This window comes from Pogoniulus pusillus, chromosome 3 (genome assembly GCF_015220805.1).
Source record: "Pogoniulus pusillus isolate bPogPus1 chromosome 3, bPogPus1.pri, whole genome shotgun sequence".
In the NCBI taxonomy this organism is placed as follows: domain Eukaryota; kingdom Metazoa; phylum Chordata; class Aves; order Piciformes; family Lybiidae; genus Pogoniulus; species Pogoniulus pusillus.
This window is the reverse complement of record NC_087266.1, coordinates 1902628-1920960: the sequence shown is the minus strand read 5'-3', so window position 1 is coordinate 1920960 and position 18333 is coordinate 1902628. Positions and strand designations below refer to the sequence as shown.

At 53.8% G+C, this 18333-nt stretch overlaps 2 protein-coding genes across 2 annotated transcripts in view; one reads left to right on the top strand and one right to left on the bottom strand.

The window, feature by feature from the left end:
* Nucleotides 1-4271, bottom strand: part of USP35 (ubiquitin specific peptidase 35) — a 34720-nt gene extending 30449 nt beyond the window's left edge. Inside the window, exon 1 of the mRNA XM_064140271.1 lies at nt 4199-4271. The gene's annotated coding sequence lies outside the window, so the exon portion shown is untranslated. The remainder of the gene's footprint in view (nt 1-4198) is intronic.
* A 105-nt stretch (nt 4272-4376) lies between these two features.
* On the top strand, nt 4377-14514 carry KCTD21 (potassium channel tetramerization domain containing 21). The gene is made up of 2 exons (XM_064168844.1): nt 4377-4429; nt 11203-14514. Exon 2 carries the CDS (start codon nt 11234-11236, stop codon nt 12014-12016), a length of 783 nt encoding a protein of 260 aa, XP_064024914.1. The 5' UTR covers nt 4377-4429; nt 11203-11233; the 3' UTR covers nt 12017-14514.
* Nucleotides 14515-18333: the final 3819 nt, after the last annotated feature.

Genomic DNA, 18333 nt, shown 5'->3' with positions numbered 1-18333 from the left:
CAGCCAGAGCTGTGCTGCCCTAGTGGGAGCACTCAGATCTGCACTGACCTTCAGACCAATGTCTTTTCTGTTGCCATCCCTGGAGACTGTGAATGCATCGACTCTGGAAAGCTGCTTGGTTTATTGGAGGTATTTATAGCATTAACATCACTCTTCTTCCTTCAGATTTCTATCTGCTCTTCTCTGTGTATAGAAATTAAACCTCTGGATAAAACCCAAGGTAAAACCACCTCCTGTTCACCAGAGCATACTGGTCTAGGGGCTGACACTGCTGACACTGGCTGAGACTCACCAGGCACTGCCTCGCGGCTTGGAGATAGAGCTGGAATTTTCTGCTGGTGCCTTCAGGAAGAATGGAATATGATGCTCATCTGGGACCTCAGGTTCCCTCCAGACACCAGCATGTTTGCTTTGCACCAGCCAGTCCAGAAACCAGGAAGGCAAAGTGAGGTGGTGACAACAAACCTTACAGACCTCATAACAAAGATGTCCTTGCGGACTCCATAACAAAGGCATCTTGAACCCACTCCCTGGGTGAAAGCTCAACCTCCTGCTACATCCTTTCAGTCTGAGGTAGGCCTTTGGCACTGTTTCCCATGGAATTCCCATTAAAAAAAAAACAACCTAGATACCTTGGCCTGGATGAGCATAAAACCTGCTGGATTAAACACTGGCTAGATAGCCTGGCCCAAGGACTGGTGGTCACAGAAACAGAGAATCACAGAACCATCATGGAATCATAGAATCAACCAGGTTGGCAGAGAGCTCCAAGTTCAGCCAGCCCAACCTAGCACCCAGCCCTGCCCAACCAACCAGACCATGGCACTAAGTGCCCCAGCCAGGCTTGGCTGCAACACCTCCAGCCACGGCCACTCCACCACCTCCCTGGGCAGCCCATTCCAATGCCAATCACTCTCTCTGCCAGCAACTTCCTAACAACATCCAGCCTAGACCTGCCCTGCCACAGCTTCAGACTCTGTCCCCTTCTTCTCTTGCTGCTTGCCTGGCAGCAGAGCCCAACCCCACCTGGCTACAGCCACCCTGCAGGTAGTTGTAGACAACAATGAGATCACCTCTGAGCCTCAGGATCACTCCTGATGGAGCTCAATCCAGCTGGCAGATGGTCACAAACTGTTCTTCAAGGCTCAGCATTGGGACCACTTCTGTCTAACATCTTTATCACTGATCTTGATGAGGAGTTAGAGGGCACCATTAGTACATTTGTAGATCACACCAAGTTAGGTGGGAGTGTTGAGCTGCTTGCGGGTAGGAAGGCTCTTCAGAGAGTCTTAGACAGGCTGGGTCAGAGGCCAAGTCAGTGGAATGTGCTTCATCAAAGTCAAGTGCTGAGTCCTGCACTCAAGCCACAACAACACCATGCAACACTAGAGGATCAGAGAAGAATTGGGCTGGGTGCTAGGTTGGACTGGATGAGCTTGGAGGTCTCTTCCAACCTGGTTGATTCTGTGATTCTATGATTCTAAGTCTAGTTGAGAGGTGTCCCTGCTCCTGGCAGGGAGGTTGGAATAGATGATCTCTGAGGTCCCTTCCAGCATAAGCCGTTCTATGATGATTCTATGATGCGTGGCTGGAAAGTTGTGCGGCAGAAAGGGTCCTGGGGGGTTCTAATGGACCAGCTGCTGAGTATGAGCCAGCAGTGTGCCCAGGTGGCACCCTGGCTTGTATCAGCAATAGTGTGCCCAGTAAGAGTGGGGAAGTGATTGCCATCCTGTGCTCACTACTGGTGAGGCCACACCTCAAGTACTGTGCTCAGTTTTGGGCATCTCGATGCAAAAAAAGGCCCTGAGGGGCTGGAGCTGGTGCAAAGAAGAGCAACAAAGCTGGTGAAGGGCCTAGAGAGTGGGTCTGATGAAGAGCAGCTGAGGGGACTGGGACTGGTTATTTTGGGGAAGAGGAGGCTGAGAGGAGACCTTATCACACTCCCTGAAACGACAACATAGAGAGGTTGGTGCTGGTCTCTTCTCACAGGTAGTTAGTGACAGAACAAGAGAAAGAGCCTGAAGCTTTGCCAAGGTAGGTTTAGGATGGACTGGGGGGAAAAAAATCACTGAAAGAGTGGTCAAACACTGGAATGGGCTGCCCAGGGAGATGTATGAGTCACTGACCCCGGAGGTATTTAAAGGATTCTGTCATGAGTCCTGTGATAAAACCTTACAGAAGTGGCAATCATTCTAACATCTGTTTTTATCCTTCAGAAACATGCAAAGTCCAAGCCAGGGCAGATTCACCCTGAGAGGAGCTTGGATATGGGCTATCAAAGTAGTCCAGATCCTCAGTTTTAGGTTCTTTTGGCTCCCTGTGGAATAGGAACATCTCTAGGTGTCTCTCCCCATATCATCTTCCCTAAGGAAAACTTGAACCCATCTTGGGCAATTTCTCATCTCAAGACGCTGCCTCGCAAACAGCTTTGCAAAGCCCTGCAGGAAGGAGGTGAATGCTCACACACTCTCTTGCCAATGGTACTCCTGTATCTCTCCCTCCAAGCATCCTCCTGCAGCCTGACATCCAAATCCTTGAGCATGCCTCTTCCAGCGTTCCCTCCTGCATCCTGACCACAGAGCATCCCTCTCTTTGCACATCTCTCTGGGAATCCTCTATCCTGGGTCTCTCTCCTGAACACCTCCCTCTAAGTGCCCCTCCCTGGGGCGTCCTTCCTGCATTCCAACCCTCCAAGCAGCCCTTCCTCCAACCATTCCTCCTGCATAACTCCCTCTAAGCCATTTTCTATATCCCAGCTCCCAAATATCCCACCCATCCCTCCTGCATCCCTTCCTCTGAGCAGTCCAGTTCCTGAGAACCCCGACTGTAACCCAGGCCCTAAGCACTCCTTACTCCCAGCTTCTTTCTGCACCCCAACCCCTGAGCAACCTCCTGCATCCCAGCCACAAAGAATTTCTCCCTTTGAGCATCCCACCTGCACATCCCTTTCCCTGAGGTTTCCCTTCTGCATTTCAACTCCTGTAACCCTTCCCCCCCAGCATCCTGCCTGCACCCCTTTTGCCAGCTACCTCTCCTGCATCACTCAGCCCAAGCATCCCTTCTGCATCTCTTCCCTCGAGCATCCCCACTTAGAGCTTCCCTCCTGCATCCCTTTCCCTGAGCCTTATTCTGCAGCCCTAACCCTGAGCACTCATCCCTTTGAGCACCTCAACCCCTCAAGCACTCCTCCTGCATCCCTCACCCCAAGCATTCCTTCTGAATCCCTTTCCCCAACTACCTCTCCTGCACATCTTCCCCTGAGCACCTCTTCTGCATCCCTTCTTTTGAGTATCCCTTCTGCACCCCTTTCCTCAAGACTTCCCTTCTGCATCTTTTCCCCCCAAGCATTCCTCTCTCCAAGCACCCCAGCCCCAAGCATCTCAACCTCCAAGCACTCCTTTGGGCATCCCCTCTCGGAGCATCCCTCTCACATCCCTTTCCCCAAGACTTGCCTTCTGCATCCCTTTCCCTGAGTACCCCTCCTGCATCCATTTGCCAGAGCAACCCTTCTGCATCTCTTCCCTCAAGCATCCCTCTCTTTGAGCATCTCTCCCACAGCCCTTTCCCCAAGATTTGCTTTCTGCATCCCACACCCTGAGCACCCCTCCCTCCAAGCAGCCTGACTCCCTTTTAGCATCCTTCATGCACCCCCTTCCCCAGACACATCTCTTGCATCCCTTTCCCTGAGCCCCATTTCTGCATCCCCTCTTGGAGCACCCCTCTTGCACTTCTTTCCCCAAAACTTCCCTTCTGCATCCCCATCCCTGAGCATACTTCCCTCTAGCAGCTTGACCTGATTTGATCATCCCTTCTTCACCTCTTCCGCGGTGCCTCTCTTCTGTATCCCTCCTTATAAGCATCCCTCCTGTACATCCTTTTCCCTGAGACTTCCTTTCTGCATCTCGACCCCTTGAGCATCCCTCCTGTATCCCTTACCCTGAGCACCCCCTCCTGCATCCCTTCCCCGGAGCGTCCCTCCTAAATAATTTCCCCTGTGCCGTACCCCTGCATGTCTTCCCTCGAGCATCCCTCCCTTTAGCACCGCTCCTGCACTCCTTTCCCCGACTTCCCTTCCTGCATCACTCATCCCGAGCATCCCTCTCTCTTCCCGACACCAGACCCCCGCTTCTGCACCCTTTCCTTCCCATCACTTCCTCCGAGCACCCCAACCCCTGCCCGCCCCGGCTCCCCGCGTTACCTCCCGCTGGCGGCCGAGCCCCGTAACGCTGCGGCGTGGCCGGTTGCGAGCCGCAGTCCTGCGGGCAGCACCGGGGCAGGGCCGAGGACGGCAACGAACTACAAATCCCAGCGTGGCCGGGCCGGGCCGAGCCACGCCGCTGCTCCCCCCGCAGCCGCTTCCTCCTGCCGCCGCCTCCGCCTCCCGCGGCACCCGGCGAACGAAGGGGCTCGGTGGCTGGAGGGGGGGCAGGTGGGTACCGCGGCGGGAAGGGGAGGGTAAGGGAGGGGAGGGGGGATCCGCCCGGCTAGGGGGCGTGGGGAGGGCCGGGGTCACCCCATCGGAACCCAGCCGCGGCACGGGGAGGGAAGGCAGCGGTGGCGGAGGAGCTGCGCTGCCGCTCCGCCGAGAACCCCTATGGGCTACGGGAAGGACGGGCAAGCTCCCACTCCGGGGGGGGCGGGGGTTTGAGCTGATTCTTGGGGGTATTTTTAGTATTTTAAGTTATTTTCATAGCGGCGCTGCCTGCCTGTGCAGGGAGGAGCCGCACCTATGGTTCCCATTAACAAGGTAGGGCTCAGCGCCACTCCGCAAACTTTGTATCACCCCTGCAGCCCCCTCCCCACACACACAACCCACTCGCTATGAAACATCTCCCAAATGTAAGCATTTAGAGCAATTTAACCAATCCAAGCCCTGGACGCCCATCCTGGGGCTGGAGCTGCCTCCAGTCAGCCCCGGAGGGTGGCTGGGCGACGTCCATGAGCCATACCCTGAGGAGGTTCCAATCCTCATCACTGTTACATTAATGAGTGAGGTTTGCCAGCGTCCTGCTGCAGCCGTGCTGGCAACCAGCCGCTCTCTAATTGCAGGGGCATTCTGGAAGTGATGCAGTCAGTGGGAGATGGGGTGCAAGCCGGGCTGCTGAGCCACCCTCTGCCTGCTTCAAGCAGTAGGCAGGTGGTAGCCGACCACGTGTGTGGGTGAAGTGGTCCACGAAGGAAACTGAGAGTATCTGGAAGACACTCCGAGGTTGCCAAGTGATAGTTATGTGGATGTTTGGACATGACATTAGGAATCAGTGAAAACCTCTACGAGGGCTGGTGTTAAATTGGTGCGTTGGAGCCTGCAAAGGGTTACAGCGGCGGCTTGGAAGGAAAAGTGATGCTCCTGCTTGCCATGGGACAGATTCCCTCCTGGCAGCCGGTGGCAGTGCCCTCCTGGCAGTCTGAGTTGCTCAGCAGCAGCCCCTGAGCCCACAGGTGTTGGGGGTCATGCCAGGAGAACCCCAAGCACCCTGGCACTGGGGGTTTCACTTCCAACCCTCACTGTAGCCGCAGCATCCCTCTGGCTCTGTACTCCCTCTCTCCCTCCATCTTCTGCCGTTCACCTTCAGCAGTTAACCTTCCTTTCGCTTTCCTCCTCCTTGCCCCTGCACTGCTGCTTTCATTCCTCTCCTCTCGGGAAGAACCTGACCTTTGGTTCGTATCACTCTTTCCTCACACTAACTGGACGTGCCCCAGCCTTGCCTTCTCTCTCCCTTTCTCTTATTGCCTAAATTCAGCGTATGCCAGGACACAGATGTGCAGCCCTCTGTAGTCACCTGCATCCCTAAGGGAGCAGCCCAGGAGATGCTCAAGGGCATCAAGGAGCAGCTGTGGGAAAGGCTGAAGAGGCAGCATTGCACCCACGTCAAAGCAGGGACGTTATGGAAGCCTGGTTCGTGCCTTCCCCTTGCTGGTGCATCCCCTTGGCAAAGGAACATTTCTGCGTCTGAGGAGGCATGGTTAGAAAAGGAAACGCAGTAAATATCAATAGCTGGGGGCTGAGCAGCTGCTCCCCGCAGGCAGCTTCTCGGCGTGCCTGTATCGCAGCTGCTGGCAGATCCAGCACCGCTCCTCTTGAGCAGCGAGAAGGGCAGGGTGACAGGTCGCTTCCTCCCACATGCCTGCTGGGAGTTTGAGTCCCCTCCTGGAGCTTGTCACCCTCGTCCTCTGTGCCATCCTCAGGGGTGAACGACCTTTCCCCAAACACCAGCTGGAAATTTCCAGTAGCTCACAGCGTTCCCGACACAAAAAGCAGCCTCCTCCCCCCCTCCAGGCGCTGCATTTCAGGATGTACTGCTCCTGGCAGCCACACCACACTTCACTGAATGAGTTCAAGCCTTCAAGTGCTGCACTGTGCTTATTCATAGGATCATAGAATCAGCCAGGTTGGAAGAGAGCTCCAAGCTCAGCCAGTCCAACCTAGCACCCAGCCCTGCCCAACCAACCAGACCATGGCACTAAGTGCCCCAGCCAGGCTTGACTGCAACACCTCCAGCCACAGCCACTCCACCACCTCCCTGGGCAGCCCATTCCAGTGCCAATCACTCTCTCTGCCAACAACTTCCTCCTCACATCCAGCCTAGACCTGCCCTGGTAGATGGTAGCTGAAGTTGAGGAGGCAGCAGTGCCCAGGTGGGCAGCAGAGCCAATGGCATCCTGGGCTGGCTCAGGAGCAGTGTGGGCAGCAGGACAAGGGAGGTTCTGCTGCCCCTGTGCTCAGCACTGCTCAGGCCACACCTGGAGTGCTGTGTCCAGTTGTGGGCTCCTGAATTGCAGAGAGATGCTGAGGTGCTGGAAGGTGTTTGGAGCAGGGCAGCAAGGCTGGGGAGGGGCCTGGAGCACAGCCCTGTGAGGAGAGGCTGAGGGAGCTGGGGGTGTGCAGCCTGCAGCAGAGGAGGCTCAGGGCAGAGCTCATTGCTGCCTGCAGCTGCCTGCAAGGAGGCTGTAGCCAGGTGGGGTTGGGCTCTGCTGCCAGGCAAGCAGCAAGAGAAGAAGGGGACAGAGTCTGAAGCTGTTGGAGGGCAGGTCTAGGCTGGATGTGAGGAGGAAGTTCCTGGCAGAGAGAGTGATTGGCATTGGAATGGGCTGCCCAGGGAGGTGGTGGAGTGGCCGTGGCTGGAGGTGTTGCAGCCAAGCCTGGCTGGGGCACTTAGTGCCATGGTCTGGTTGGTTGGGCAGGGCTGGGTGCTAGGTTGGGCTGGCTGAGCTTGGAGCTCTCTTCCCACCTGGCTGATTCTGTATCATCATGATTTTATGATTCTATGTCCCTGCTCTCTGAAGGGTGGCTGGACTTGATGACCTTTAAAAGTGCCTTCCAAGCCAAACCATTCTGTGATTCTGTGTGTTTGCCATTAATGCACTCTAATGAGCCAGGCTGGAGCCTCATCCTGCAAAAAAAAACCCCATCTCCTCCTGCCAAACCCCATTTCAATTCTCCAGCTGCCACACAGGTGCCCAGATACTTCTTTTTTTTCCCCCATCCCTCCTTTTTAGCTGAAATCAATCCTGTCCCTCCCAGTGTAGAATTACTTCCTATAATGCATTACCTGCTCTGTGTCTCTCAGAACATCTCTCCACGATGTCTCTCTGATGTGGCTTTCACCAGCTCTCCTGGGCAACACTCAAAAAGCCAGAGAGGTTTTTATCTTGGCTGCTCTTCCTGCTGCTTAGCAGAAATGATCCCCAGCTTGCTTTAATGCTCTTGCCACTTAGGCATCCTTCACTCTGGCAGCCTAAATAATTCATCTTTCCTTTTTGTTTTCTCTCTCTTTCTTTTTTCCCTTTTTCTTGTGTGTGTATTTTGTAGTACATTGTTAGTCCTCAACTATTCCTTAACGTGTTTCACTGCCTTTAACATGGCTTCCCAAAGATTTGGTGATGTCCAGAGAAGGGAGAGAGTTGTAATGGTGTGTTCAAGGCTACAGGACAGGGACGGAGTGGCTGGAGAGCAGCCGGGCAGAGAGAGACCTGGGGGTGCTGGGAGAGAGGAGCTGAAGCTGAGGCAGCAGTGCCCAGGTGGGCAGCAGAGCCAATGGCATCCTGGGCTGGCTCAGGAGCAGTGTGGGCAGCAGGACAAGGGAGGTTCTGCTGCCCCTGTGCTCAGCACTGCTCAGGCCATTCCTTGAGTGCTGTGTCCAATTGTGGGCTTCTGAACTCAAGAGAGATGCTGAGGTGCTGGAAGGTGTTTGGAGCAGGGCAGCAAGGCTGGGGAGGGGCCTGGAGCACAGCCCTGTGAGGAGAGGCTGAGGGAGCTGGGGGTGTGCAGCCTGCAGCAGAGGAGGCTCAGGGCAGAGCTCATTGCTGCCTGCAGCTGCCTGCAGGGAGGCTGTAGCCAGGTGGGGTTGGGCTCTGCTGCCAGGCAAGCAGCAATAGAACAAGGGGACAGAGTCTGAAGCTGTGCCAGGGCAAGTCTAGGCTGGATGTGAGGAGGAAGTTCCTGGCAGAGAGAGTGATTGGCATTGGAATGGGCTGCCCAGGGAGGTGGTGGAGTGGCTGTGACTGGAGGTGTTGCAGCCAAGCCTGGCTGGGGCACTTAGTGCCATGGTCTGGTTGGTTGGGCAGGGCTGGGTGCTAGGTTGGGCTGGCTGAGCTTGGAGCTCTCTTCCAACCTGCCTGGTTCTATGATAAACTACACCTGCAGCCCTTTTTCAGTGTGGTTTAAACAAGTGGTAATATTTGTGCCATTTCTTTACGTTTTGTTTCTGTTGGCAGTGATTGATCCTTTTTTTTTCCTTCTCCTCTTGGATGATTGCTGGTGCACATGTGGGGTTTTGCCAAGTTGGGCAAAACAGGCACTCAGTCTAATTATGTCTGCAGCATTTTATTTATTAGCTAAAGTGCTCTTAAATGGGATGAATGCTTAAGAGGGTAAAGCAGTGTATCCCCAGGTGTTCCACATTCCAAGTGGTTGAGCAAGGGCAGCCTTATGATGAAGAGGGAACTCAGCTGATGCTTCATGCTAGGTACTTGGAAAATGGGATCAAGGCAATCTCAGCAAGTTTGCCAATGAGAACAAGTTGTGTGCTCTGGTTCACATGCTGGGGGCAGTGCATGTCATCCAGAGGGACCTTGACAGAGGTGGGCCAATACTGACATCATACTGGGTGCTAGGTTGGACTGGATGAGCTTGGAGGTCTCTTCCAACCTGGTTGATTCTATGATTCTATGATTGTGAAGTTCAACAAAGCCAATTGCAAGGTCCTGGGCTACGGTAGGAGGAAGGTAGGGTGAAGGGCAAAGTCCCTTCCAGCACCAGCAATGCTCATTTGCACTATGAAAATCACATCCTCCATTTGTCTCAGCTGATTGCAGAGGAACTGCATGGAAACTACATCAACTGGGATACAGCCCTAATGAATTAGGAAGTGTTCTCTGAGATGAAGCACGTTGGAAGGAGAAAGCCTGGTGGTTTTTTTGACTGAGTGGAACTGCAGACTGTCACTTGTTTAGGGCAGCACTGCTTGCTGGCTCCCTGCTGGGCTGACTGCACTCCAATGTGCGTGAAGTGGATGCTGCTGCAACAGTCTTGTTGCTTTAACTGTATCTTCAGATGCCATGGAAGATGCTGGGACGTGTCCAGTTCTTGTCTTGTGCTTTTTTTGTCCCTCTCTGAATTGAGTGTTTGTGAGGGAGATGAGATGGGGTGAGCTCAAGACACAACTCTTGCTTTTTCCTTGGGTAATGTAGACAAACAACAGTTCTCAATTTTAAGGCTAGAAGTAACCTTGTTGATAATGTCCTAGATCCAATTCTTAGAATTACACAATCAACCAGGTTGGAAGAGACCTCCAGGCTCATCCAGTCCAACCTATCCCCCAGCCCTATCCAGTCAACTGGACCATGGCACTAAGTGCCTCATCCACTCTTTTCTTGAACACCTCCAGGGACAGTGACTCCACCACCTCTCAGTCTGCAAAGCCAGGGATGGTGGTGGTGTTATTATTACCAGTGAGTGCTAGCAGCCTTTTCACTGTAGGCATCCATAGGAGAGGGTTAGATGTTGGGACATGTCCAGTTCTTGTCCTGTGCGTCTTTTACCCCCTCTAAACTGAGTGTTTGTGAGGGGGATGGGATGGGGTGAGCTGAAGACACAACTCTTGCTCTGAAGTCAGCAGCTTTTTCACTGTAGGCATCCATAGGAGAGGGTTCATGTCTGTCTTGATTGTAAAGGTTCATGATTCATAGGATCATAGGATGTTAGGGATTAGGAGGGACCCAAAGAGATCATCCAGTCCAACCCTCCTTCCAGAGCAGGCCAATGCTGTCTAACACAGATCACAGAGGAACACATCCATACAGGCCAGAGAGAGAGAGAAGACTCCATGACCTTTCTGGGCAGCCTGTGCCAGTGCTCTGTGACCCTTACAGTAAAGAAGTTCCCCCTTGTGTTGAGGCAGAACCTCTTTTGCTGCAACTTCCACCCATTGCTCCTTGTCCTATCCCAGGGAGCAGTGAGCAGAGCCTGTCCCCCCCACTCCTGGCAGCCTTCAGATACTTATAAACATTTATCAAATCCCCTCTCAGTCTTCTTTTCTCCAGACTAAAAAGCCCCAGGGCCCTCAGCCTCTCCTCACAAGCCAATGGTTGCTGGCACTAGACTCAACTAAACAAAGTTTATTGGGAGAAAAAAAATTCTTTACCCTTATTCTTAAGATGCATCCTTCAAAAGTAATTCTTGACTCCTCAGTTCTGTGATGTATTCTTGTCATGTAGTTACCCTTACTCTTAAACTCTGTGGTTGAAGCCTCCAAACATGTAAATCCAACTAAATGTGTGGTGTTGACTTCTTTGTTATAGGCTTAGTCCCAGCATCATTGACTCTTCCATCATGTCTGAACCCATCTCGCTCATGCAGCCTCCAAATGTAGTTCTTTACTTCCCATTTCTGTGATGAATTCTTGTAATGTAGTTAACTTTACTCTTTATCTCTCTGCTTGAACCTTCCAAACATGTAAATCCAACTAAATGTGTGGTGCTGGCTTCTTTTCTTTGTTATAGGCTTAGTCCCAGCATCATTGACTCTTCCATCATGTCTGAATCCATCTCGCTCATGCAGCCTCCAAAAGTAGTTCTTTACTTCCCATTTCTCTGATGAATTCTTGCCATGTAGTTACCTTTACTCTTTATCTCTGTGGTTGAAGCCTCCAAACATGTAAATCCAACTAAATGTGTGGTGTTGGCTTCTTTTCTCTTTTTCAGACTTAGTCCCAGCATCATTGGCTCTTTCATCATGTCTGAACCCATCACGCTCAATGTTGGAGGAAAGCTCTATACCACCTCTCTGTCCACCCTGACTAGCTTTCCAGACTCCATGCTGGGGGCCATGTTTAGTGGGAAGATCCCAACCAAGAAGGACAGCCAAGGCAACTGCTTTATTGACAGGGATGGTAAAATCTTCCGCTACATCCTGAACTTCTTACGGACTTCTCACTTGGACCTCCCTGAAGACTTCCAGGAAATGGGCTTGCTCCGACGGGAGGTGGATTTCTATCAGATCCAGCCACTGATTGAGGCCTTGCAGGAGAAAGAGGTGGAGCTTTCTAAGGCAGAGAAGAACGCCATGCTCAACATCACCCTCGATCAAAAGACCCAAACTGTTCACTTCACTGTCCGAGAAGCACCCCAGATCTACAGCCTGTCTTCCTCCAACATGGAAGTGTTCAGTGCTCACATCTTCTCCACGTCCTGTCTCTTCCTGAAGCTTCTGGGGTCCAAACTCTATTATTGCTTCAATGGAAACCTCTCTTCAATATCCAGCTACTTGAAAGACCCCAACCATTTGACCTTGGATTGGGTTGCGAGTGTGGAAGGTCTTCCTGAAGAGGAGTACACCAGGCAGAACTTGAAGAGACTCTGGGTGGTGCCAGACAATAAGCAAATCAATAGTTTCCAGGTGTTTGTGGAAGAAGTGCTAAAAATAGCCATGAGTGATGGCTTCTGCATAGATTCCTCTCATCCACATACTTCAGATTTCATGAATAATAAGATAATTCGCCTAATTCGGTACAAGTAGGAATCATTATGGAGGTAACACACAGGTTAAGGGTTTACACTTACAGCCTGATTCAGAATCATGCTAATCTGGATGAAGAGTCACTAACAAGGAGATGATTTTCCTTTAATGTATTTACCTGCCTGACCTTTCAGAAGATTCTAGACAGAAGGAATTGTCTAGCGCCTGAATTAAAGACTGGTTCTGTTCCTGCCTCCTCCTCCTCTGGCTGGCTCTGCAGCTGTTGGAAAAATCACTTAACTGCTTTCCAGTTGGAAAATGGGAGTGATCCTTAATTGCAAGGGGATGTGAGGGTTCAGTGATCAAGGTTTTACCCAGAGAACAGACATGGTGAAAGATGCCATGGTGCTGCAGTGCAGCAGAGAGCACTGGGGACACATTTTCCACGTCTTGCCATGTCACCTCTGCAGAGCATCCAAGAAGCTTGGTTAGATGTGCAGAGAGGAAGCCTCCCCAGATGCACACACTCAAGACAACTGTAAAGGATGGTGCAAGCTGCAAATGAGAAAGGGATCCTGTCTCTTTAGGCTCAGTGAAGGATTTCTGTCACTGTCTGAAGCTGGCTTGGGGTTTTTTGTCTGAACCCTGTGAAGAACTCCCACTTAACTGTTTTCAAGGAAGCTGTGTTTGAACGATGTGACTGGGCTGGGGAATAACCAAGGAAGCCATAGCAGAGAGAACAGTGTTCTTACAGACTGAGAAGATTGTGACTGGTGGGGGAACTTTGAGTTGGATGCTCTTAAACCTTTACTTCTACATTCCAAAGGCATCCAAGACAACTACTCCTCTTCTTTCTTTTACAATGTTGTATTTGTCCAGAGGATGCTGCTGAAGCTTTCTGAGTTGGAAACAGATTTGGTGGCATAGGCACTCAGATATCTTTTGTGAGCCTCTTCTGCCTGGACATGGCATGTTTCCCAGTCAGCAGTGCTTGGAGTGCACGGGATGCTCTCTGAGTAGGATGGATTCCACCTGAAAAGATGATACACCCATCAGGTTATACCTGGATTTTTAATCCAAACTCAGAGGCTCACATTTCCTATCCCTGTATATTAAGCCATTTTTATGTCATTGTGAAATGTCACTAAGGTAGCACTTTACCATTTGCTTGGCTTCAGTATCAGATTGTTGGTAGTAAGGCAGGGGGGAAAAAGAGGTGATGGCAATGGTCAAGCTCTTTCCTGCACGCCCAGTCTGCACTATGATGACCACAGTCCACTAGCTGCATGTTAGCTCTAAGCATCATTTGTGCCACTTGGGAGGTGGTTCCTTCTCAACTAACCCTCTTTAAAAGTATCTCAGCTGTCTTTCCCTAACCAGACTGCTACGTGTGCATGAGAGACCTGCTGAAACAGTTCCCATTCTCTCCAGTGGGAGACACAGGAAAATGCAATAACCAAGTTAAGCATTTAGCATTTTATGCTTCCAAAAGTTCTTGGCTGCAGGGCTGCAAAGCTCAGTAGTGCTCATGTTCTTGTTTCCTCAACTAAGGAGTCTGTCATTACATTCAGCTGACTTGTGAACAAGCATAAAGAAGGGGTTTGCTACTGCTGTGGAAATCAGTAAGATCAATACAGTTCCACTGCTACTGTTGTGGAAATCAGTGAGATCAATATAGGTCCACTGCTAGTGATGTGGAAATCAGTGAGATCAATACAGTTCCACTGCTACTGATGTGGAAATCAGTGAGATCAATATAGGTCCACTGCTACTGATGTGGAAATCAGTGAGATCAATACAGTTCCACTGCTACTGATGTGGAAATCAGTGAGATCAATATAGGTCCACTGCTACTGATGTGGAAATCAGTGAGATCAATATAGTTCCACTGTCCTAAGCTGTAACTGCATGAACACCACAAATCAGCATGCTAAGGGCAGATGTACCTATTCTGCAGCCATTGCCCGCAGCCCCTGTCTGACTTGCTGCTAAACCAGCACAATGTACCTGGGACTGTACTGTTAGGAAGCACTGGCTAGGCTGGAAGCCCTCAGAACCATTAAACCTAGCAAGTGTTGTGAATTCTCAGGCTTGTTCATAGGATTTTGTGGCCAAATTCCAGCTTGAGTCACCACATTCTTCTAGTTGTAATTGCTTTTGGAAGAACTCTTTTTTTGCTCCCATCCCTGAGTTGAATTGTAAAGCATGAGTAATCTGTTACTGACAAAGCAAAGCAACTCCTGTGTGAATCTTGCTTCTGACATGAGTTTGCCAGGCAGCTGAATATTCACTGTGTCAGCTGGTCATGATTTACACAGGTGACATGATTAGGATCTGTAAAATACCACACATGAACCCTGTCTGTGCCGTCTGTACCATACATGAACAAGTCTGTGCCTTGAAAGAGGTATGCCACTGCTGAATTGATGATATCAGAACTTTTGGGTACCATCAACACTATTTCTTTTTAGTCCAAACCTCTTAGAGTAGAATTTAAGTGGTCTGAAAGAGGAGTTGTTTGTGTCAGGACTAAAATAATACTTACTTGTATTAATTTATCTCCTGTCAGCCTGAGTTTATCCAAAGATAGGAGCAGTGGGCTTAAATCTCATTTGGAAGCAGGGGAAAAGACTGATCTGTTAGACACTTTGGAGCTCCAGATCACAGAATCATAGAATGAGTCAGGGTTGGAAGGGGCCTCAAGGATCAGCCAGTTCTAACCTTCTCTGGACACATTCCAGTATCTCAACATCTCTCTTGAGTTGAGGAGCCCAGAAATGGACACAGCACTGAAGGTGTGGCCTCAGCAGTGCTGAATACAGGATCAGAATATCCTCCCTTGTCCTGCTGCCCACACTGCTCCTGAGCCAGCCCAGGATGCCATTGGCTCTGCTGCCCACCTGGGCACACTGCTGGATCATGTTCAGCTACTGTCTACCAGTACCCCTAGGTCCCTTTCTTCCTGGCTACTCTCCAGTTGCTCTGTCCCCAGCCTGTAGTGCTGCTTGGGCTTGTTGTGGCCAAAGTGCAGAACCCTGCACTTGGCCTTGTTAAATCTCATCCCGTTGACCTCTGCCCACCCATCCAGCCTGGCAAAGTTGGAGTAGATGATGGCCACGGTGTAGTTTGGTTGATGATTGGACTTGATGATGTGGATGCTGTAGATGCACCCTCCTTGGAGGTGTTTAAGGCTAGATAGGATGAGGCCTTGGGCATGCAAGTCTAGTTGAGAGGCATCTCTGCCTATGACAGAGAGGTTGGAGTAGATGATGGCCACAGTGGAGTTGGGTTGGTGATTGGACTCGATGTTGTGGATGCATCCCCCTTGGAGGTGTTTAAGGCTAGACAGCATGAGGCCTTGGGCATGCAAGTCTAGTTGAGAGGCATCTCTGCCTATGACAGAGAAGTTGGAGTAGATGATGGCCACGGTGGAGTTGGGTTGATGGTTGGACTTGATGATCTTGGAGGTCTTTTCCAACCAAACCAGTTCTGTGACCCCTGCGGTCCCCTCCGACCTAAGCCATTCTACAACACGAGTGAAGAGAGGCTTCAGGAGGAACAGAGAAACTTGAGATACCTCTAAATTGCCAAGCAGAGTAAGCATCTTCAAGCATGAGCTGCTCTTTATAAGGGCACTGTTGTTCTGCACGCCTTCGGTGCGCGTGAAAGGAGCGGCGAGCGAGTCACTGTTGACTGCAGGCAGACATATGCTACACACACGCAGCTGCTATTTCCAACCACACACTGAGCTAAATCTGTAGCTGCTCCCTAATTTTGCAGTCTGTGACTTAACATTGTAATGACTGTTTATTGGAATCTTCTCCCTCCCAAAATGTTTGTTCCCTTTTTATCTAGGTAGCTGGCTTTTGTTTCCCTCCCCTTCCTCAGCCCTGCAGGTGCAACTTGCTTTTCAGATAGAATCAAGCAGGTTGGAAGAGACCTCCAAGCTCAGCCAGTCCAACCTAGCACCCAGCCCTGCCCAACCAACCAGACCATGGCACTAAGTGCCCCAGCCAGGCTTGGCTTCAACACCTCCAGGGGTGACTTGAACACTTACAGCACGTCCCTGAGCAGCCCATTCCAATGCCAATCACTCTCTCTGCCAACAGCTTCCTCCTAACATCCAGCCTGAACCTCCTCTGGTACAACTTGAGGCTGTGTCCCCTAGTTCAGGCTGGTTGCCTGGGAGAAGAGCCCAACCCCACTTGGCTACAGCCTCCCTGCAGGTCGTTGTAGGCAGCAATGAGATCTCAGGCTCACAGGATGTTAGGGTTTGGAAGGGACCCAAGGAGATCATCAGGTCCAACCCCCCTGCCAGAGCAGGACCACTCAGGTCACCCCTGAGCTGCTTCTTCTCCAGGCTAAACAATCTCACGTCGCAAAAAGTCCCTCCCCAGCTTTCTTGTAGCCCCCTTCAGATGCTGGAAGGCCACAGTAAGGTCTCCGGGGAGCCTTCTCTTCTCCAGCCTGCACAGCCCCAACTCCCTCAGTCTGTCCAACTGCTCCCCTAGTCCCACAGCCACCCACGTCCAGAGGCGGTCTCTCTGTCACTCAAGCCCTAGCCCCCGCGGCCCCTCACCCCCTAACTCCACCGTGCGCCCCACGCTGCCCAAGCACGGCTGCGTAGCCCGCACAGGCAACCCCCCACAGGCAGCGCCCACAGGCAGCGCCCACAGGCAGCCCGCACAGGCAGCCCCGCACAGGCAGCGCCCACAGGCAGCGCCCACAGGCAGCGCCCACAGGCAGCGCCCCACAGGCAGCCCCCACAGGCAGCCCGCACAGGCAGCGCCCACAGGCAGCCCCCACAGGCAGCGCCCACAGGCAGCGCCCCACAGGAAGCCCCGCACAGGCAGCCCCCACAGGCAGTGCCCCACAGGCAGCCCGCACAGGCAGTCCGCACAGGCAGCCCGCACAGGCAGCCCCCACAGGCAGCCCCCACAGGCAGCCCCCCACAGGCAGCCCGCACAAGCAGCCCCCACAGGCAGCCCCCCACAGGCAGCCCCCCACAAGCAGCCCCCACAGGCAGCCTGCACAGGCAGCGCCCAAAGGCAGCCCCCACAGGCAGCGCCCACAGGCAGCGCCCACAGGCAGCCCCCATAGGCAGCCCCCCACAGGCAGCCCGCACAGGCAGCGCCCACAGGCAGCCCCCACAGGCAGCCCGCACAGGCAGCCCCCACAGGCAGCCCCCACAGGCAGCCCGCACAGGCAGCCCCCACAGGCAGCACCCATAGGCAGCCCCCACAGGCAGCCCCCACAGGCAGCCCCCACAGGCAGCCCGCACAGGCAGCCCGCACAGGCAGCCCCCACAGGCAGCCCCCACAGGCAGCCCCCACAGGCAGCACCCATAGGCAGCCCCCCACAGGCAGCCCGCACAGGCAGCGCCCATAGGCAGCGCCCATAGGCAGCCCCCACAGGCAGCGCCCACAGGCAGCCCCCACAGGCAGCCCCCACAGGCAGCGCCCACAGGCAGCGCCCACAGGCAGCCTGCACAGGCAGCGCCCAAAGGCAGCCTGCACAGGCAGCGCCCACAGGCAGCGCCCACAGGCAGCCCCCACAGGCAGCCCCCACAGGCAGCACCCATAGGCAGCCCCCCACAGGCAGCGCCCTACAGGCAGCCGCACAAGCAGCCCCCACAGGCAGCGCCCACAGGCAGCCCGCACAGGCAGTGCCCACAGGCAGCGCCCACAGGCAGCCCCCACAGGCAGCGCCCACAGGCAGCGCCCACAGGCAGCCCCCACAGGCAGCCCCCACAGGCAGCGCCCACAGGCAGCCCCTCACAGGCAGCCCCTCACAGGCAGACCCCCACAGGCAGCCCCCACAGGCAGCCCCCACAGGCAGCGCCCACAGGCAGCCCCCACAGGCAGCCCCCACAGGCAGCCCCTCACAGGCAGACCCCCACAGGCAGCCCCCACAGGCAGCCCCCACAGGCAGCCCCCACAGGCAGCGCCCACAGGCAGCGCCCACAGGCAGCGCCCACAGGCAGCCCCCACAGGCAGCCCCCACAGGCAGCGCCCACAGGCAGCCCCCACAGGCAGCGCCCACAGGCAGCCCGCACAGGCAGCGCCCACAGGCAGCCCCCACAGGCAGCCCCTCACAGGCAGACCCCCACAGGCAGCCCCCACAGGCAGCCCGCACAGGCAGCGCCCACAGGCAGCCCCCACAGGCAGCGCCCACAGGCAGCCGCCCACAGGCAGCCACTCACAGGCAGCCCCTCACAGGCAGCCCCTCACAGGCAGCGCCCACAGGCAGCCCCGCCCATGGGCAGCGCCGCAGCCGCGGCCGCGGTGGGTCCCTGGGCATGCGCAGGCCGCGCGGCGGGCGGGGCCTCGCGCTTCAAACGCCCGCGGCGGGCCCCGGGCCGGCCCTGCGCAGGCGCA